The 18,978-nt window shown below is 36.3% G+C and overlaps 1 protein-coding gene across 3 annotated transcripts in view; it reads right to left on the bottom strand.

The window, feature by feature from the left end:
• Positions 1-4,808: 4,808 nt before the first annotated feature.
• The window catches only part of LOC125225829, a 248,626-nt gene continuing 234,456 nt past the window's right edge, over positions 4,809-18,978 (bottom strand). For 2 of the 3 annotated variants that reach the window (XM_048129686.1, XM_048129687.1), the window contains exons 16-21: positions 12,734-12,876; positions 12,240-12,354; positions 11,908-12,027; positions 11,180-11,315; positions 9,142-9,316; positions 4,809-5,763 (exon numbers count right to left, since the gene is read on the bottom strand). In XM_048129686.1, coding sequence (XP_047985643.1) covers positions 5,682-5,763; positions 9,142-9,316; positions 11,180-11,315; positions 11,908-12,027; positions 12,240-12,354; positions 12,734-12,876 — 771 coding nt within the window. In that variant the 3' untranslated portion in view covers positions 4,809-5,681. Of the gene's footprint in view, positions 5,764-7,008; positions 7,052-9,141; positions 9,317-11,179; positions 11,316-11,907; positions 12,028-12,239; positions 12,355-12,733; positions 12,877-18,978 lie in introns of all 3 variants that reach the window. The other variant, XM_048129688.1, reaches the window with a different exon arrangement.

Here is an 18,978-nt window from a genome sequence, read left to right as displayed (position 1 = left end):
TTTTTTATTTTATATATTTAGGGAATTTTAGGTAAATTGTACTCAGAATCAATCAAAAAGTGTCCCAGAATGTCTATACATTTTTTTTACATTCCTCTTTTGTAACCCAATAAAAACACATATATGAAAAATGGTAACAAAAAAGAAAAATCTTATGAGACGATTTTTTTACCTACTAGGATTGAAAAAGGTAGTGATTCTGAGTAGAAATAACATAAAATATATCAAAAATATCACATTTCATAAAAATGGAAAAAATAATAAAAAACGCTCAACTAAACTCTGTCAAACAAGTCTGTCAGTAAATAAGAACAAAGAAAACTATAGGTATCTTAGGGTGCTAGAGAAAAGGATGCATATAGTTTTCAGTTCAGTTCAGTTTTTAAAATTAAATGGCTTCAGTCCATTGGGACTATTTCGCCAGTGTCAAGGTGATATGAGCTAATATTAGTAATTTTTGTACAGTAAGTACGACATTGTACGGTGACTTAGCACTTGTAAATTGATAGCTAGATTTTACAAGAGCACGTGGACTACCGGCCGTTTACGACAAAAAAGAGGCTAAACGCGTTTCGAGAACAATTCTTCATCAGCTTCTCACTACACCATTAGTTTACTGCATAATAAGCTATCAATATTACACTTTAAACAACATTAATGAGTAAAAGAAATATAAATTATTCACGACACGAAACCGCTAAGATGGCGTCCCAACCGGAAGTCCGCATATAGTTTTCTTTGTTCTTATTTACTGACAGACTTGTTTGACACAGTATATGATCCACAAGTTCGAAAATAATTTACTTATTATTGGTCCTTTTCCTACTTAGGTAAAATTTAAGACGTTGAAAAATATAATAATTAAATCATTTAATTGTTAAAACAATACAAAATAAAAAAAAATTGAAGGGAAAAAATTAACTAAGGAAATTCGTTTTTTTTAAAATAAAAATCAATTTTAAATACAAAAGTTTATTTCTTCCATTAAGTAGGTACCTAGGTACATTCTTAATTCTTAACTACATATGTACAATATGCATGCACCGTCGCCGTTACAATTTATTCAATTATATACAAACTTATATTATGTGAGTATATATTAGTATTTATATACCTAAAGGGTAAATATTATATATACCTACTTCATTAGAATATAACACACTGCGATCGGTAAGTTATTACGAATTTTCATAATATAATATGCCATAAAATTACAGTATTTATTTCACAAAAAAATACAAAAGTAGATACAATGCCAGTTTCATAGAAACAATTCTTTTAAAATATAACTTTTTCGAATAAAATGGCATTCTAGGGCAGCTTAAAAAATAATGTAAATACTTACTAAATATACGTATTCGCTTATTTATATGCAATTGTATAATTATATTATGTAAATTGAGCGATTCTTTGAATTATACATGTAATATTTATTTCATGATCTAACATACATTTATTACTGTATTTGTATATTGCACCGTATTATTTTATGTCATATGAATTACATTAAATAAGGGTAATAAGGTAAAGCGGGGCAAACCTCGACTGGGAGGCAAATGTAACTGGTTCAATTTTTTCATGTTTTACAATGTTTGCATCATTAAATAGGGTGTCCACCGGTTATATTATGGTAGGCGTGTTCAGTGAATAAATATGGAACACAACATCATAGTGTAATAATGGAAAAAATGGATCAGTTACAATGGCCCCCCAGTCGAAATTTGCCCCGCTGTACCTACCTTATACCTATGGGGTATGTATAATTTTAAATTGTATATTCCATTGGTGTATTAAATAATTATGCTTTGAGAAACTCTAGTATCATGTAATTTTTTAAAACATTACATTACATTATTACAATTACAAAACTTTGAACTATAATGGTGCGTCCACACACAGGTGATTTTCGTTGTATAACATTTTATAACACTGATGTGTGAAAGCACCATAAAATCATCCATAGTTCTATTCCTTTATATGTAGGTTAGAAAATAATGTGTCTAATATTGTCACTTGTCATAACTTTATATGTTTGATCAACAAATTTAATCCATACTAATATTATAATTGGGAAAGTGTGTGTGTCTGTTTGTTTGTTCGTCTTTTACGGCAAAACGAAGCGACGAATTGACGTGATTTTTTAAGTGGAAATAGTGGAAGGGATGGAGAGTCTGAGTGACATAGTAGGCTACTTTTGTCTTTTCCTAACGCGAGCGAAGACGCGGACAAAAGCTAGTATTATATATAAATAATATCTGCCAAGCCTCACAAGCATGTAAGAATAGTGTCTCTAGGCAAGATAAATAGTGAAAGGATTTTCTACCAAATGTTGCGTTGATTTCTGGAATGGGAATGCACGTTTTCCTGTATATTCATTCATTTCATTCATTCATTTATTTATTTATAAAATAATATCTTTTACATGTCAATATTCTTATTTAACTTATCTAATTTTAATTAAGTTTAAATTAGGCATTTATTATTACTATTGGTATTTTACATAAATAAGTAGGTAGATACTAATATGCTAGTTTTAGGTCATCGACTACTATCAACAAATTCGTCTAGTCGCGAGGTTTGTCAAAAAAGATTTAAGTTTGTTTGCGAACAGTTTATCGCTCTGTACTTCTAATATTTCGGGTGGAATTGAGTCATATATAATTTGGCCCCAATGACACTGAAATACCTCCGAGATTTGGCGAGTTTACATTTTGGAATCAGTAAACGATCACGCCTACGAGTACTTCTGCTGTGAGCTCGCGACGCGGTATAGTTATGCAGATGCAGATATAATAAACCTATAACAGGTATTTCTTATTCATCTATTACTTATGCCGCTGCATGCTTACTCCTTTTTTCCCTGACCAGGCATCGATCTAGCGGCCGAGCTAACCCAATTCAGGCACTCCTTATTTTGCCGTGTAATATATTATTATGACGGGTGGTTCTTACCATGTTTTACTTTAATTAATGGGTTGCTATTAGAGCGATTTATTACAGTTTCAGGCAGGTTATAATGGTGTTACATGACAGGCTTGCCACCTACTTTTACCATTTTTTTAAGCGGCCATGCAAATAATCAAATATTTTTGAATCACTGGCATATTTTTAGCACTCACATATTTAAGAAAAGCTTAGTTTTTTGCCATATCTAAGAAATAGTTCTTTAAAAAGTTAGAATTTGATTTCGACGTCTCTCTGCCCTGACAATTGTGACATTATCTGGGTAAAGGTTATTGTCGATGGCGCTTACGCCATTATGAGCGATGTTCGTGTACAATTACGACGCCGCGGAACGTAAGCGGCATCGACAATAAGGTCTCTTTACCCAGACAACGTCACATTTAAAGTTTTGTTTAGTTTACATATTTAATAGTCTTTCAGGTCATTCTTCAACACGTTACAGTAGTTCAATAGCAACCCTTACTACTTATAAGAACAAGTCTACTTTCTTTTGACGTCAGTATACGAGGTTTTAAAAGTAAGATGTATAAGGGGTGGTTACACAGTATTATGATTGATCGAGCGTTAAAGGTTAGCCGCGAATAGAGACATTTGTTATATTATGTATACCTATTCGTAGAAGTGTAGACTAAATGTTAAGCGCGTTGCCATACTAAAACACTACACTTTAAAATATCACTTGAGAACTAATGGGACTTGTATTCTGTTGATGTTGATATTCTAAGTAGTCTATTGTTACGTTCGATAGCGTGTTTAAAAAATAAATTTTAATTTTGGATGGCGTGATATTTTTTTTTTATTATTATAACCGAATTTGGACGACTTTGACAAGAGACAATATTAGATTTTATTGAATTAACATTAATATTATACATGTTATAATAAAAATTTAAATAATTACAAAGAAAACTAATATTAATGAAGGTAAATGTAAATATTAGCACCAGATCTTAAAATTAACTCTAGATTAAGTTATTATATTTTATACAGTATTAAAGCTTTATTATTCGCTTACGATGGAAGACATTTTGCAAAAAAAGTCATATTTTTAGAAGACAATTACAACTCAATACTTTAAGGCACTGGTCTCACCGCGAGCTAGTAAGCTATGAGCTATCGGCTATAAAAACGAAAAAAAGATAATCACTCCCAGTGAGCTATCAAAATCGCCGTGTCTGTTTTATTTGCACGGGGATGCTTATCTTTTGTTCGTTTTTATAGCCGATAGCTCATAGCTTACTAGCTCGCGGGGGACCATGCAGTGCACAGAAATTAATTTAGATAGAAGAAACAAATTCATATATTTGTATAGGGGCCGAGCGTGTCAAATTTTGTACTGAAGTTGATTCTTGCCTGTAATTTTAAATATGTCTCAGGCTCTTGATTGTTCATAATTTTTGTGTTGTTGCAATTGAATATCACGTAACGAGGCATTTTTTATGTTTTGGTTGACTTCAACTTACAAAAATTGACGCCCGAAAGCTGCAAGCTGCGAGTAAAGACGGACAACTCAGTGGATTTCACTGAGTTCATTTGACACGCTAATTAGATACGTTTGCTTGATCTATGGTATATATGACATCTGTGATGCAGTGCTTAAAGAACCTTTTCAGTACAGTGCTTTTCCCTACACTAGTGCGCAAAGTGACTTGAAACAGAGGGCCATATACTGAAAAAGTCGTACGATAGGTACACGTGCGCAAAGGAAAGTCGTAACTCGTGTCGATTTAAAACAGTTTTAATTTATCGTCACTTCCTTTTTTCTTTCTTACTTTTTTCTTCTCTTTTGTATCGTGATGGCTAATACGGCTTTTAAATTATTTTTGCTATCGTCTTTCGTCAGGGTCAGAACCCACAATAGTTTTAACCCAACTAGCCGCAAGACAAAACCACAATCAATAATAATTCAAGAATGTCAAAAACTATTTCAACAAAACACATAATTTTGCAACAGTCATATCTCAACCCGTTATATTTTTAAAATCAACTTTATACGATGTTTTTAAAGTGTGAATTCGATTGTAAATGAAAATGAGATTCATTCTTTTGATAGTTATATGCCATTAAGGTGTTTGCGGAGCCCAAATTCGTAGCTAAACCTGGGTGTGTTTGACCCAAATCACTGTGGTATTTTACCAAGTTGACGATTTGTAGACTTTATTGTAAAGGTATTAAGGCCTACCTACGGTCAGTTAAGTGACTGGTACACACCTTAAATAAATGTCCCGTCGTTCACTTTATTGACGCCTTTAAAAGGGGGGGTTGTGGTTATGTTTTGATGTTACCTAGGGAAAATAAATACTTGGGGGTGTTCTTGATATAGAAAAATGTTAGCTTTTCCTGCCATATTGTGTATAATACCAGACAAGTTTATATTTGTGAAAATGTTGATGACTCTCAGAAAATTATGAAGTTTTAGAAGTTTATTACATTATTGTCATAGAAAAATCAATATTTTATAGTAGGTATCTCACAATTTTGCAAACTTTCCGACCTTTTTATTATTCTAACAGGTCATCTAATACAATGCATTATCTTCAACCTAGGTTTATAACAGTGACATTGACACTGACGATTCTATGGCTATTTCCGTCGTATATACATACTCGGCATCAATATTTCCTTGTTCAACAGGCGGCAATTGCCACTGTGGTAAAACAGGCCACAGATTGTGTGACGCTGTGTTGAATTTCAATTTTTTTTAGTCCTGCCCATCTTCAACGGATTGCGAAGGTTGCGCGCGTTGGACCCGGTCGTAGTGTTGGCACTATCGCTGGTTCTGCTTCTTCTTTTGTGTCACTAAAATGGGCAGAGAACGGGTTAGTAAGTACATTATTATAAAGTTATGAAGGTGTAAGATAAATTCGCACAAATATTATGTGTTATGAATAACAATTTGATAAGACAAGTTATATTATTTACTTAGTACAAATTTGTTCGTTATTTTTAGTATAATTAATCTTCTTCAAAATTATATTAAAAAAAACTTTGTTCCCGTTATTGTCATAAATAAAAAATATCAGTTATTAATATAAAACCAAACCGGGAATTTTAAAAGCGGGGATTCGCAAAAGTAGGCAATATCTTAAGTACAGTCAAAAGAAACATACAAGAATCAATAAGGTCCGAAAGAGAGTACAAGCCAAGCCTCGCGGGTTGCTCAAACAGTGAAAACACGGGCAACACAATTGCCAGCAATTCACATACCATTGCCCCGTTCGTTCGATACACACCAACTAACTGTGGAGCAAACGCGGCAATGGTATATGTAGGGCATATGAGACTAGCAAGGGGGAAATGCTTGGAACACAGGTTTTGACTTCCTAACTAGAAAAATTGCTTTTATTACTTCATTAGTCATCTCTTTGCTATTATATGTATAGTTTTTTTTGAGACTAAAGCGAAAAACTGAAAAATGGGACCTTAAAGCCGGCTAAGCCATGGTCCCGGGTTCGAATTTATTTGTGTGGTGAGCACAAACATTTATTCCTGGGTCATGGATGTTTTCTACGTATATAACTATGTATTTATCTATATAAGTAAGTACCTATATCATCGCCTAGCACCCATAAGTACAAGCTTTGCCTAGCTTGGGGCTAGGTCGATATGTGTAAGGTGTCCCCCAATAAAAAAAGTCACTCTTCCTCTTTAGAGATACTCGTACTATGTCTACTTTCTTATTAATCTTATCTCCAAAGTCCCAGACTTTGTTTGCACATATTCTAAAATCCATTTTGATTTTTTATTGCGATAAAGGGTTATAAGTTCAAACGCAAATGTATTAAAAAAGCGTTCCAAGCATTTTCGTCCAAGTAAGCCTTGTTATTCTTTGTCCTTAAGGTGCTGTTACACGGGCAATACAATTGCCAGCAATTCACATACAATTGCCGCGTTTGTTTAATACGCACCAAATACCTATGGCGCAAACGCGACAATGGTATGTGAATCGCTGGCAATACAATTTTGTTGACCGTGTAAAAGCACCGTTATAAGCTATGTTTTATATAAGGTATATGTACAACAGTAAGCATTACAAGCACTCACCTGGCGAGTTAGGTTAATTTGCTACATGCCGTCGCGTCACCACCTTGGGACAAATTCCAAGTTAATATCTTCATTTTATTAATTAATAGATTTTCTCACGATTTATTCACTAAATACCTATCTATCTATTTATAATAAATATCTATCTATTTTTAATATTTATTATTTTGGCACTAAATGTTATCTCATTTTATGATACTGTTAAACTCCAAAAAATAAGCCTTAGGCACTGGTCCAACCGCGAGGTAGTAGGCTATGAGCTATCAGCTATAACAACGAACAAAAATTAACCACTCGCGTCAATAAAAGAGACACTGCGATATTTATAATTCACCGCTGGGCGAGTAACTGTAAACATCGCCGTATCTCTTTTATTTACACGCAAGTGATTATCTTTTGTTCGTTTTTATAGCCGATAGCTCATAGTTTACTAGCTCGCGGTGGGACCAGTGCCTGAGGACGTAAGTCACATCTAAAAGTATCGTGCCGCATTTTAAGAAAGGTACAGCGGGACAAATCTAGACTGGGGGGCAATTGTAATTGATCCATTTTTTCCATTATTATACTATGATGTTTAGTTCAACATGTATCCACTGGACTGTATAACCGGTGGACTCTATTTAATAATGCAAACATTGTCAAACATGGAAAAAATGGACCAGTTACATTTGCCCCCCAGTCGAGATTTGTACCTTATGAGAAATTACTCGTTAGTATTTGAGTTGCTTACGCATCGGAAAGCTGAAATCATGCGTACTTTGCGTACACACAAAATGCGGATCGATGCTGATAGATGTGACATTACCTATAAGATCAGGACAGAGTTACTTTTATTTGCCATGTAGGTATACTTTTCTTGCATGCTTTTGAAATGTCAGAGTCAGGGTAAGGTTTTCGTGTCATAATACATTAAAGCCTTGAATATAATTAATAGTAAGTATTAAGGTCGGAATGCGACTTCAAAAGCGTGTTAAATTGTAATTAGGTTAAATAACAATTAGCGCTGTTTTAATTCAGAGTACTGGGTTAGACACTGGTCCCACCGCGAGCTAGTAAGCTATGAGCTATCGGCTATAAAAACGAACAAAAGATAAGCACTCCCGTGCAAATAAAAGAGACACGGCGATATTGATAGCTCACCGCTGGGCGAGTAACTATAAACATCGCCGTGCCTCTTTTATTTACACGGGAGTGATTATCTTTTGTTCGTTTTTATAGCCGATGGCTCATAGTTTACTAGCTCGCGGTGGGACCAGTGCCTTAGACGGAATAATATTTGTAAAACTGATACCCTTAGGTAGCTAAGGTACCGATTTATTCTACTGAAAGACACCTATTAATTTTAATTAGTCAGAAAAACATAAGTTTTAAGTTGATGTATTTTTTAAGCTGCGCAGTAAGTAGATTGTGATAAACTTTTGAAAGAAAAGTTGTATTACTTCCACTAATATGGGAACATAAGCAATAAGCGAACTACTAGAAAATAATAGATTACTGGCAGAACCATAAACACTACAGACTTGAAGCTTGTAGTATTTTAAACATGCATAGCAGAATACAAAGTCGCAGTATATTTGAACCAAGTTTAACCAATAAGTTCAAAAGAATAATCGCATCCATACATTCCCGATAGTGTTTTGTTTACAGCATAGACAATGAGCACTATAGTCGGATACTGTATTTTGATCTGGATTGGGCAGGAGTATGCAGCTTTTGATTTTAAATTTATATAATCCAATACCTATATTATGGTTCCTTGATATAAGGCCTTGGTCTTCAGAAAATTGCTGAAAGCTAGATAAAGCGTCGATTTTTAAGAAAAAGGATATCGCTTATGGGGTCAAACCGAAGACCAAGACCTAACTTATCCACTAAGGCCCACTTGCACCAAACACTTAACTCAGGGTTAGTGGGCTGTCATCTGTCAAATTCCATATAAAATGGTGGGTTAACCCTCCATTTTTGTTGGTGCAAGTGGCCCTAAGATAAAGATCACACACCACAGGCTATCAACCAATAGCATTATCTCAATTACAACCAATGATATGGCTAGGAATCAACCAGCTCTTTCATCTCCACCGGTGTATTAGTCATTCACGCTTCCTCTACGAGTTAGAAAGAGACAAAACATACCTGATCTTAATAGGCTGTCGCATCGACAGCTCCGAGCCAGAGCTGGAAGGCGAGCGTGTAGATAGAAGCCGAGGCGGGCGAGGCGTGCGAGGCGAGCGAGGCGAGCGACCCCGGGCGAATTCAAGGCGGTAGTTGTCTGAGCGAGGGGAGCCGCTGAACGCTTCTACTTCTTGTGCTGAAAAACCACAAAGTTAAAATTTTTCAAAAACTCCCGACCGCGACATAGTGGACCGATTTTCATGAAACATGGCTAAGAACACTCCCGACTAGCTCAGCTTTCAAACAAAGATAACTAAACCTAAATCGGTTCATCCGTTCGGGAGGTACGATGCCACAGACAGACACTCACACAGACAGACAGACAGACAGACAGACAGACAGACAAACAGACAAACAGACAAACAGACAGACAGACAGACAGACAAACAGACAAACAGACAAACAGACAGACAGATAGACAGACAAACAGACAGACAAACAGACAGACAGACAGAAAAACAGACAGACACGTCAAACTTATAACACCCCGTCGTTTTTGCGTCGGGGGTTAAAAAGTAGGGGTTTCTATTGAAGATTTGTGGTGGGTATTACGATATGGTAGCATTTTGGGTAAAATTTCGATGTCAGCGAGATCTCCTTTCAATGATTAGTCGTCCCGATTCGACGTTCTAACCCGATGTCGAAGTCACCGGTATTCAGGGGCAAGACAATTGATTATTTTCTTTATTTGCTACCTTGTTAATGGCATTGATTCTGATATTTAAAATCGTGTAATAGCAGGGGGAAATTAGCTAAAATTACGGCATAATTAATGGAAGGTTTTTTTAAATTGAAATATGTACGTTATAGACCGAAGTTATTTTTCATCAACCCTCCCCACTCCTCCCTCCTCTGCGTCACCCCTCTACCCTCCCTTAAAGTGCCGAAAATGCGATTTTTCTCGATTTCTGACAAAACTGTTGAAGATACGGAAAAAGCGCGTAGGAACGAAGTAATCCTTAATAAATTTACTACAAATCATTCATTAACACTTTGGTTCTAGCACTTATAGTTTACGCGTGATCCGTCACGAAAGTTGGTCCTTTGCTGCAATCTTCTTTAGTGAATGTTAAGTTTTCGCCCAAAATGCATACGAAATCGTCGAAATTTGTTTGATATAACTAAAATATTGTAACTCATGACTAAAATAAAATTAAGGGGGAAAAATCACTACCATGGGTGGAATTTCCAAGATGTCTTGGAATTCCAGTAACTATTTAAGACGTAATATTTTCACGGTAGTAGTCGCTAGGAGTACCATTGATGTATATAGTGTATCTATGACTGGGGATGAGCTTTTGGTAGCTGTTGGTAGAGCCCTGGAGTATCAATCCAGTAGCCGTGAGTTCAAGTCCCACCCATGGTAGTGATTTTTTCCCCCTGAAATTCATTTTCAGTTTATAATATTTTAGTAATATCAAACAGATTTCGTAAGCAATTTGGGAGAAAACTTAACATTCACTAAAGAAAATTGCAGTAAAGGACCAGTTTCGTGATGGATCACGCGAAACCTAATAAGTGCTAGAACCAAAGTGTCAATGAACGATTTGTAGTAAATTTATCAAGGATTACTTTTTTCCTACACGCTTTTTCTGTATCTACAACGGTTTTGTCAGAAATCGCGAAAAACCGCATTTTCGGCTATTTAAGGGGGGGAAGAGGGGTGATGCAGAGGGGGAAGGGATGGGGAGGGTTGACGAAAAATAACTTCGGCCTGTAATGTACATATCCCAATCAAAAAAAATCTTCCATTAATTATGCCAACATTTTCATACATAACTTTCCAGAAGCAACGGACTATAAGTTTAAATCAGTCCATTGAAACTGATTCAGGAAGTATCTCAATAGGTATGTCTGGTGACAGACATCCAAATACAGATCTGGTCTTCCAAGTAACATACATGAGCTACGTGACCTCCATAAAGAACTTCTTCACATTCTGAAAATGGCGACCATGACAGGAGAAGATTCGGTTGTCTTATTTCTTGCAGAATCTTACCTTGTCTAGCAATAGGCATTCGGGCACAGGCGGGTGGATGCGCATGGGCTGGCAAACCGATGCCAGAGCCTCCCCAATCGCGATACACACGAGCTGCGCTATCTGTACGCCATTCTGAGAGCTCCACGCATCTGACCTGAGGACATGAAATAATTTGCCTATTGTCTTGACAATTACCATAGGAACTAAAGATATTTGTAGAAAGCGTGACGCTTCTGAACTGCGTGATGGTTCAGTGCTATGTCATGAACATTGAACAGGATAATAATAATCTCAAGGAAGAAGAGGAATTTTCTCTCGCAGAAACCTCGACTGGGAGCTAATTCCATAGCCAAGGTTTTCCCAAGGATCGTGACTCTAAAGGATTGGGTTCATCAAAACAGGAATGTAGGTAGAGGCACATCTCGGACACTGGCGATCAAATATATGAAAGAGGCGCGTTCCTAGCACACAGTCTAAGCTCGTGTAGGTGAACGCGTACCATGCTTGTATGAGTGAGATATGACAGGTCGACTGTTCGCGTTTTTGACAGGCAGTAACTGTGAGGTAACCGAAAGGGGGTGGGCGGCACTTTTAGTGGGGAGCGAGAGTGGCCGTACTGTAAGATAGTACTCTTTATTATACTGTGGTAGAGGTTTTAAAATGGCCTATTCAGTAGTGGACAAATAATATCAACAGTATTTGTTAATGTGGGCTGTTTTAAGTATTTGATACGGCAAAGGACTTACCGGTGTTGTGCTTTTGCTTCTAGCGCTTATTTCTGATGATGCGTTGCTGTGCCTTTGACGGTCACGAGGCCGCTCTGGCGCTGGCGATGCCCTACATGAGCCATCAGGCTCATCACGTGCCTAGAACAAACATTCATCATCATATTCCTTGTTGCGTTATCATAGTGGCAAGCTAAGACCAGAGATAACAGTAGGGTAACGGATGACTGAGGGTTCTCCAAAAAAATATGGTTGCTTATAAAAAGTTCCGAAGCTTGTGTTATTGTTACGTTAAATGCCACTCCTGTTAAGCTCATTCTGTTGTGTGCTCAGGATGATTTCGAATTCTTCACCTTTCCATGATGTGTAGAGAGGGGCATGCTGGCTGAACCGCTGCTGACCAGTCGCAACTGCTGCCTGATATTCGCTTTCTCCCTCGCACGCTTCCTCTGGAACTCCTCCTCGACTCTGGAATGTAACAGACAGGATAAGAAAAGTGCTTCTTCTAAAAGGAGACTGACAATTTCTGATCATGATCCCTCAAGGAGTTTTATTGTAACCACTAACCAGATATGGTCCTTCGAAACAGATATTCATTAGATCTAGGACATGACACTTCATATATTTAACCAAATTTGGTCCTTTGAGCCAGATGTCATACTTTGAGCCAGATACGATTTTCGGGAGCAGAGAAGCCAAATATATTTAATCCTTGGAAACTAATGCCTTGATTATCTTCTAGGCAGCTTTTGGAATTTATAATCTGTATTATAGGATGGCTTCCAGCTCCTGAATGTAGGTTCCCAACACAAATATGTCCTACATCCTTAGATATTCTATGACCAACCTCCTCATAGCCTCCAGCTCGGTGCGTCTCTGTTGCTCCTTCAGGTCTGCCTCTTTGGACAGCTTCTCTGCTAACCGTCTCCTCTCCAACTGCCGAACTGTTGACTGGAAGGTGAAGCGCTTGTTCCGACTGCGAGCGTTTCGCTGGAAAGAAGAAGAAAACGTTAGATATATTCGTTACACCTCTATAACTGTTCGCAAATCTTTTTGGCATCAAAGTGGACTGGGCACTTTGTGTCATGGATGGACGGAGAAATATCACATGTGATATAGGATAGGGTTCATTGATAGGATTCATAGCATTATTTTGTTGTATGTTTAGGTTAAAGATTTGCATCAGGAAAAATCATAAGCGACTCACAAAAGATCTCTACGTCGATGGCATCCGACCGGACATAACCTTCACCGCAAGTTAATGGCGGAAAATTCTATTTTCTGCTTGATGAGATAGTAACTAGCTACTTACATTATTTAGTTTAGTATCCATGACAGACTTTTAATAGCATGAAAATGAGGGCATTTATTTGTGTGATGATCGCAGATATTTTTTCCTGAGTCATGGATGCTTTCTCTGTATACATATAAGTATTTGTATATTATATATATCGGTGTCTGAGTGCCTGCAACACAAGCCTTCTTGAGTTTACCCTGGGACTCAGTCAATCTGTGTAAGAATGTCCTCTAATATTTATTTATTTATGAAAATATAAGCCAAATAATACGTCTTCGTGAATGAAACGATCTCTAATGATGATGCACAATCACCTTCTTTATAATTTATGTGCAATTCACTATTTTCGTGAAAGATAGACTAGGGCACAATACGCCATTGTAAGGCCTCGTTTTCACACAATACTTTAAATATTGCTTCATTTGTAAAATTCTAGACCATAAGTTGTCTATCACTGCATCTAAAACCTGCAATTCAGAATTTCAAACACTTTCCTCAAATTTAGAAATTGCACAGTTTACATTAGAATTTAAAATTGCAACGATTGTGATGTCTTTTGTGAGTTCTTTCACAAATAGCACTTAGGATTGCCTCACTCGCGAATACATTGGACCTGCGGTTGTCTATCACTGCATCTAGAAAAATCTACATTCAGAAGTTTTTTAGACTCCTCTTAATCTTTATGGCCGCTGTACACATATGGCCAACGGTTCCACCAACCCCCTTGGCCAAGCGTGTAGAGGGCTACTTGGCCGTAAGTTGGCAGTTGGCGCTTGCGCTTGCCGGCCAACCGATTGGTGTCGGTTTTTTGTCCACACATCAAAGGATCTTGGCGCCAATGGCCAACTGCGTTTACAGTTACACGTTGGCGCTTCATTCAGTTGGTCGTCAGCCGTCAGAGAGGACAGTAGTGAAATATTTACGAAAATAATAAGTTTATCTATGTCAATAATAGTGTAGATTTTAGGAAATAAAATAACCTTGCAAATGTTTAATGTATTTCCTAAAAAAGATAAATGTTCTTATCATAATATTCAAAAAATTGTTAATATTTCAAATAATTTAATTTTACTACGGGGTTATTATTTTTTAATCAAATTTTTCTGTCAACGTCTATGACCTAGAATTTCCTAGAATTTTCCATTCCACGTCCATCTTTCATGAAGAGCCAATGCCAAATGATTGGTTCGCCAATGTGTAAACAGCGGCTCTTATCTTGGCCAAGGGGTTTCACAAAGGTTTGGTGGAACCGTTGGCCATATGTGTACAGCGGCCATTAGACTTTCCGTAGTTAGAAAGAAAATTTAAAATTGGAACGATTATAAAGTTTTTAAAAGTATTTTTCACACATAGCACTTAGTATTACTTCACTCGCGAATTCAGTGGACCTGCGGTTGGCTATCTCTGCATCGCTCTCACGCTCTGAATGCCACAAAGAAATGTTTGGAGCCACTGGCTTTTGCTTTCATTGTTCGTATGTGGGTTGCCTTAATGCGCGCCGCTGGATCATACAAAGGGTTTCATTTGAAAAGTATTTTTTTTGGAAATTTAGTAATTTGCGATGATTCACATTCTATAAAATATGTGATGTGTGTTTAAAGGTGAAAGTAGTTAAGAAGTTTATTGAATAGAGGCCTAGCTTGTTTAACAAGGACTTGATATGACTTCTATTAGATATTTATGTATATATAAAAATTGTAAAAGTATGCACCAGCTTCTGTCAGAGAGTTTGTTTCTGTTGTTTTTTTATGAAGTCTGTGTCAAATAAGCATACTGACCGCTTGATGGAAAGCTGTCATTGTGCTCACGGACAACCCTCTCCGTACTGATTTCAATTTTTTTTTTGTTATTTCTTTATTATTGATTGAATTGATTATACTACATGACAATTATAGAGTAAACAGATTATAAAAACAAAACAAATAATTCACATCTTCGCAATCAGTTGGAGTTGGGGATGGCTGCTCCGTTATCAAAACCCAACATTCTCGCTGCAGGTTTAAATTTGTGACGTGTGCCTCGTATGCACATGCTGGTGGCTCGAATTACAGCAGTGCATATCCTTGTTCTAAGCCAGCCGAGTATCGTACTTAACGATTTATTCCAACGGTCCGCGAGGGCTTCGCCTAAATGTTTGACGAAGGAGTTCATTTGTGGTGCGAATACGAATACACCATCGACGGAAGTCACGAGAGGGGTGAAGGTAGAATGTTTCGCTTCGCAGGCAGCAGAATATTTCTTTTGTTTTTCAGTCTCTGCAGATTTTAGAACAGAAGTGACATGGCGTGGAATGTAAGAGGGAGCGTCGGTGTCTATTAAATAGGGTGTCCTGCCGTTTCGCCAAAAAACGTTTCGTCAAATTTCATTTCCCAATAATCATATCGCAATAGTTTCATTTCCCAAAGTATTGTTTGGCAAAGATATGTTTCGCAATGAATTTGTTTGGTCAAATTATCATTTGGCACAATTTTACTTTGTCAAATTTTATTTAGACAAAACATTATTTCGCAAACGTTTTTAATGGCAAAACTTATATCCCAAACACATGTTTGGTCAAAATTTCACATCGCAAAGTTCGAAAATATTTAGGCATTTGCATTTTCATTTCTACGGGAAGATTTTTTTGCCAAATTTAAGTTAAAATCTGTCAAATGATAATTTCAGTTTTATTCCCAAGTGCTTCAGTTGGACAAAAAAAGGATACTCATCTTTATTTTTGTCAAATTAATTACTAGACAAAATTATTTTGTCAACTATTTTTTTTTGTCAAAAAATGTTTCTACTTACACCATGCTAAGCCACGTTTGACAATAAATATTACAAGGCATAAATGTAATGTAATAATTTTATTAGTATTGTAATAGAAAAGTCGTGTGTGACAAAGTCAGTTTAGGTGCAACGACGAGCGAAGCGAGGAGGAGCGTGTTAGGTTCACAATGAGCAAACCGGAAATGATTTTTTAAAGTAATTAAAAATTAATAGAACATAATGGTCTTGAAAATATCAGGTTTCTTTTATTTAATAAAATGTATCCGTAAGTGAAAATGTCATCCTTGACATTTGCAGCAGAAGGAAAAAAAGTACGACATACACATTATTTCACACAAATCTTGGACACAAAGTATAAAATCAACCAACAAATTTCCAGTGCGCCATTTAATTACAATATATTGGGAAATGGAAATTTTGCCTAACAATACCTTTGACTAAATAATATTTGGTAAAATGAAATTTGACCAAGTAAATATTTTGGGAAACAAATACTTGCCAAAAAAAGTTTTGCTAAATGTCAATTTGCGATAAGTTGTTTTGCCAAACGTTTATTTGGGAAACGATAATTTGGGAATAATAGTTTGGGATGTGAAACTTTGGGAAACATTTTTTGGCGAATCGTCAGTAAACCATTAAATAGATATTACTTAGACAAATAAAGACAACCTTAATAGGTCCATGAGTGAACTTTTTGAATATTAAGATCGCTTTTGTAAGACCATGGATGTAATAAATATAAAAAAAACTTGTAATAGCTATGATTAATGTACAGAAAAAAAGATACCTAATCATCTTTTTTGTTTTTTCATTGAAATAATAGTAACTTATTAATGCTAGCCTAGGTCACTTTGATTGAATGTAGTTAAAGGAATGCCCAACTTAGATTTCAAAATTCCAGGACGTATCCTTGACATGGAGCTACGGGAAATATAACAAAATCAAGAAAGAAAATGCTGAGATGATTGTATACCATCTGTTTTTTATTATTTCAAGCAGCGGATAAGACGGTATTGTATGGCAGCCGTGATCAAATGAGCGGAAGCTCAGGTGTGAATCACTGGCAATAATAGCGCACCGCATCGCATTTGATCTGGTTATGAGTAACGGCCACAAATGTGTAGTGGCAACACAATTTTGCAATTTGAATTTGGAGAAAAATCGAGCTCTAAACTTGGAACACTGGTCAAAGTTTGGATTGAGTTAAAATACTTAGAAGCTTAGCCTTGCAAAGGTGAATGCCGCACTGGGAATTATAGTGCACCGCATCGCATTTGATCTGGTTATGAGTAACGGCCACAAAAGTGTAGGGAAACACTGTTAAAATACACGAAAATGAGCGAAATTGCAAAAGATTTGGTGTTGTGGTTTTGTCGAATGAACACTTTAGAAACATTAGGTATTTCATTTTTAATACTTGCGGGTGGGCAAAACATTCGTTAAGGCCATGCAACTTACAATAAAACGAATGAAGATTTTCGGACGTGTCGTGGACGTGTCTAACCCACAAGATATTATTATGTTGAAATATGGTATTATAACTCTTGTTTCCCTTGTTGTTGAAAGGGTTTCCACTCAGCTTAATGTCAAGAAACCACTTAAGGATCGCGACGCTGGCCTTCCGTGGAAACCCTTCCGAGAGAATTTATGAATGTATGTAGGTATGTATGTTGTCTCAGTTATAAATGATTGTGTTTTATTGACAGTTGACATGTTATACATACTTTTTAAACAGTCGTATTTTTTGGATCATACCTATTGTATAATTGAATGTAACTTAATAATAGTTAATATTAGCTACCTTATCTATAAGTACAAGGTTTTTACATAAAGATCCTAGAAACTAATTTTCCATACACCAATTAACCTCATATAGAGGAAATCCTCTTCTTTGATGGTGATCGAAATCTACATTTTTAGCGGATATGTACCTATTATGTATACGTATTACTGTTTGTTACAGTCAGCATAAATCATAGCTGCTCAAATAACGCTTTAGTGCGTTTTCACATTATCCGATCCGATATCGGATGTCGGACCGATATTCCATACATTACAGTCGCCATCTTGGATTTTTTCTATTGAAATCCTTCCGACATCCGATATCGGATCGGATGATGTGAAAACGGACTTAGAAGTAACTACCATTCTGTAATCACTATACATAGAAAAAATAGCTCAACTGTAAGTGCGCTTTCACATTATCCGATCCGATATCAGATGTAGGGCCGATATGCCATACATTTAAGCCGCCATCTTTGATTTTTGTCTTTGAAATCTTTCCGACTTCCGATATCGGATCGGATAATGTGAAACACACTTAACATTGTATAGATTTATCTATAGGTGTTTCAATGAACGAAATCATACTAATATTATAAATGGGAAAGTGTGTGTGTCTGTTTGTTTGTCCGTCTTTCACGGCAAAACGAAGCGAAGAATTGACGTGATTTTTTTTTATTGGAAATAGTTGATGATGGAGAGTGACATAGGCTACAGATTGTCTCTTTCTAACCCCCCCCCCCACTTCCCTAAAATCGTTCGTTCGTTTATATGAAGCGAAGCCGCGGGCAAAAGCTAGTACAAAATATAGTGATTCCGTCTCTATTAAAGACGAAGAATATAATGCACGTACTCAGGTCTTAAAATTCTACGTAATTAAGTTTTGCTAATTTTCTACCAAATAAATAAATCAAATTCTCGAAGTGTGGTCACTAATAGTGTCGCATAACTTCAAAACTGGGTAAATCCATTCTGCTATAAGGTGGATTATCTTTCAGATCATATTATACTTTTTATATATTCAACCTTAAAGCAGAATGGATTTACCCAGGTTTGAAGTTAAGCGACACAATTGTGACGTCGTGGTTGTCAAATTTACACAATCAGCGGGCCGATTTTTGAGTCTCACGCGTTAGAATTCAGAAAATTATCACTGAAAATAATAAGCAAGTCACCGTTTTCAACCGGTATTTTAGTGACAAAATCCCGTATGCGAGATTCAAAAATCGCCCTCCAGGACATCA

Source organism: Leguminivora glycinivorella, chromosome 4 (genome assembly GCF_023078275.1).
Source record: "Leguminivora glycinivorella isolate SPB_JAAS2020 chromosome 4, LegGlyc_1.1, whole genome shotgun sequence".
NCBI lineage: Eukaryota > Metazoa > Arthropoda > Insecta > Lepidoptera > Tortricidae > Leguminivora > Leguminivora glycinivorella.
Note: the sequence above shows the minus strand (reverse complement) of the source record. Positions and strands in the feature narration are given on the sequence as shown.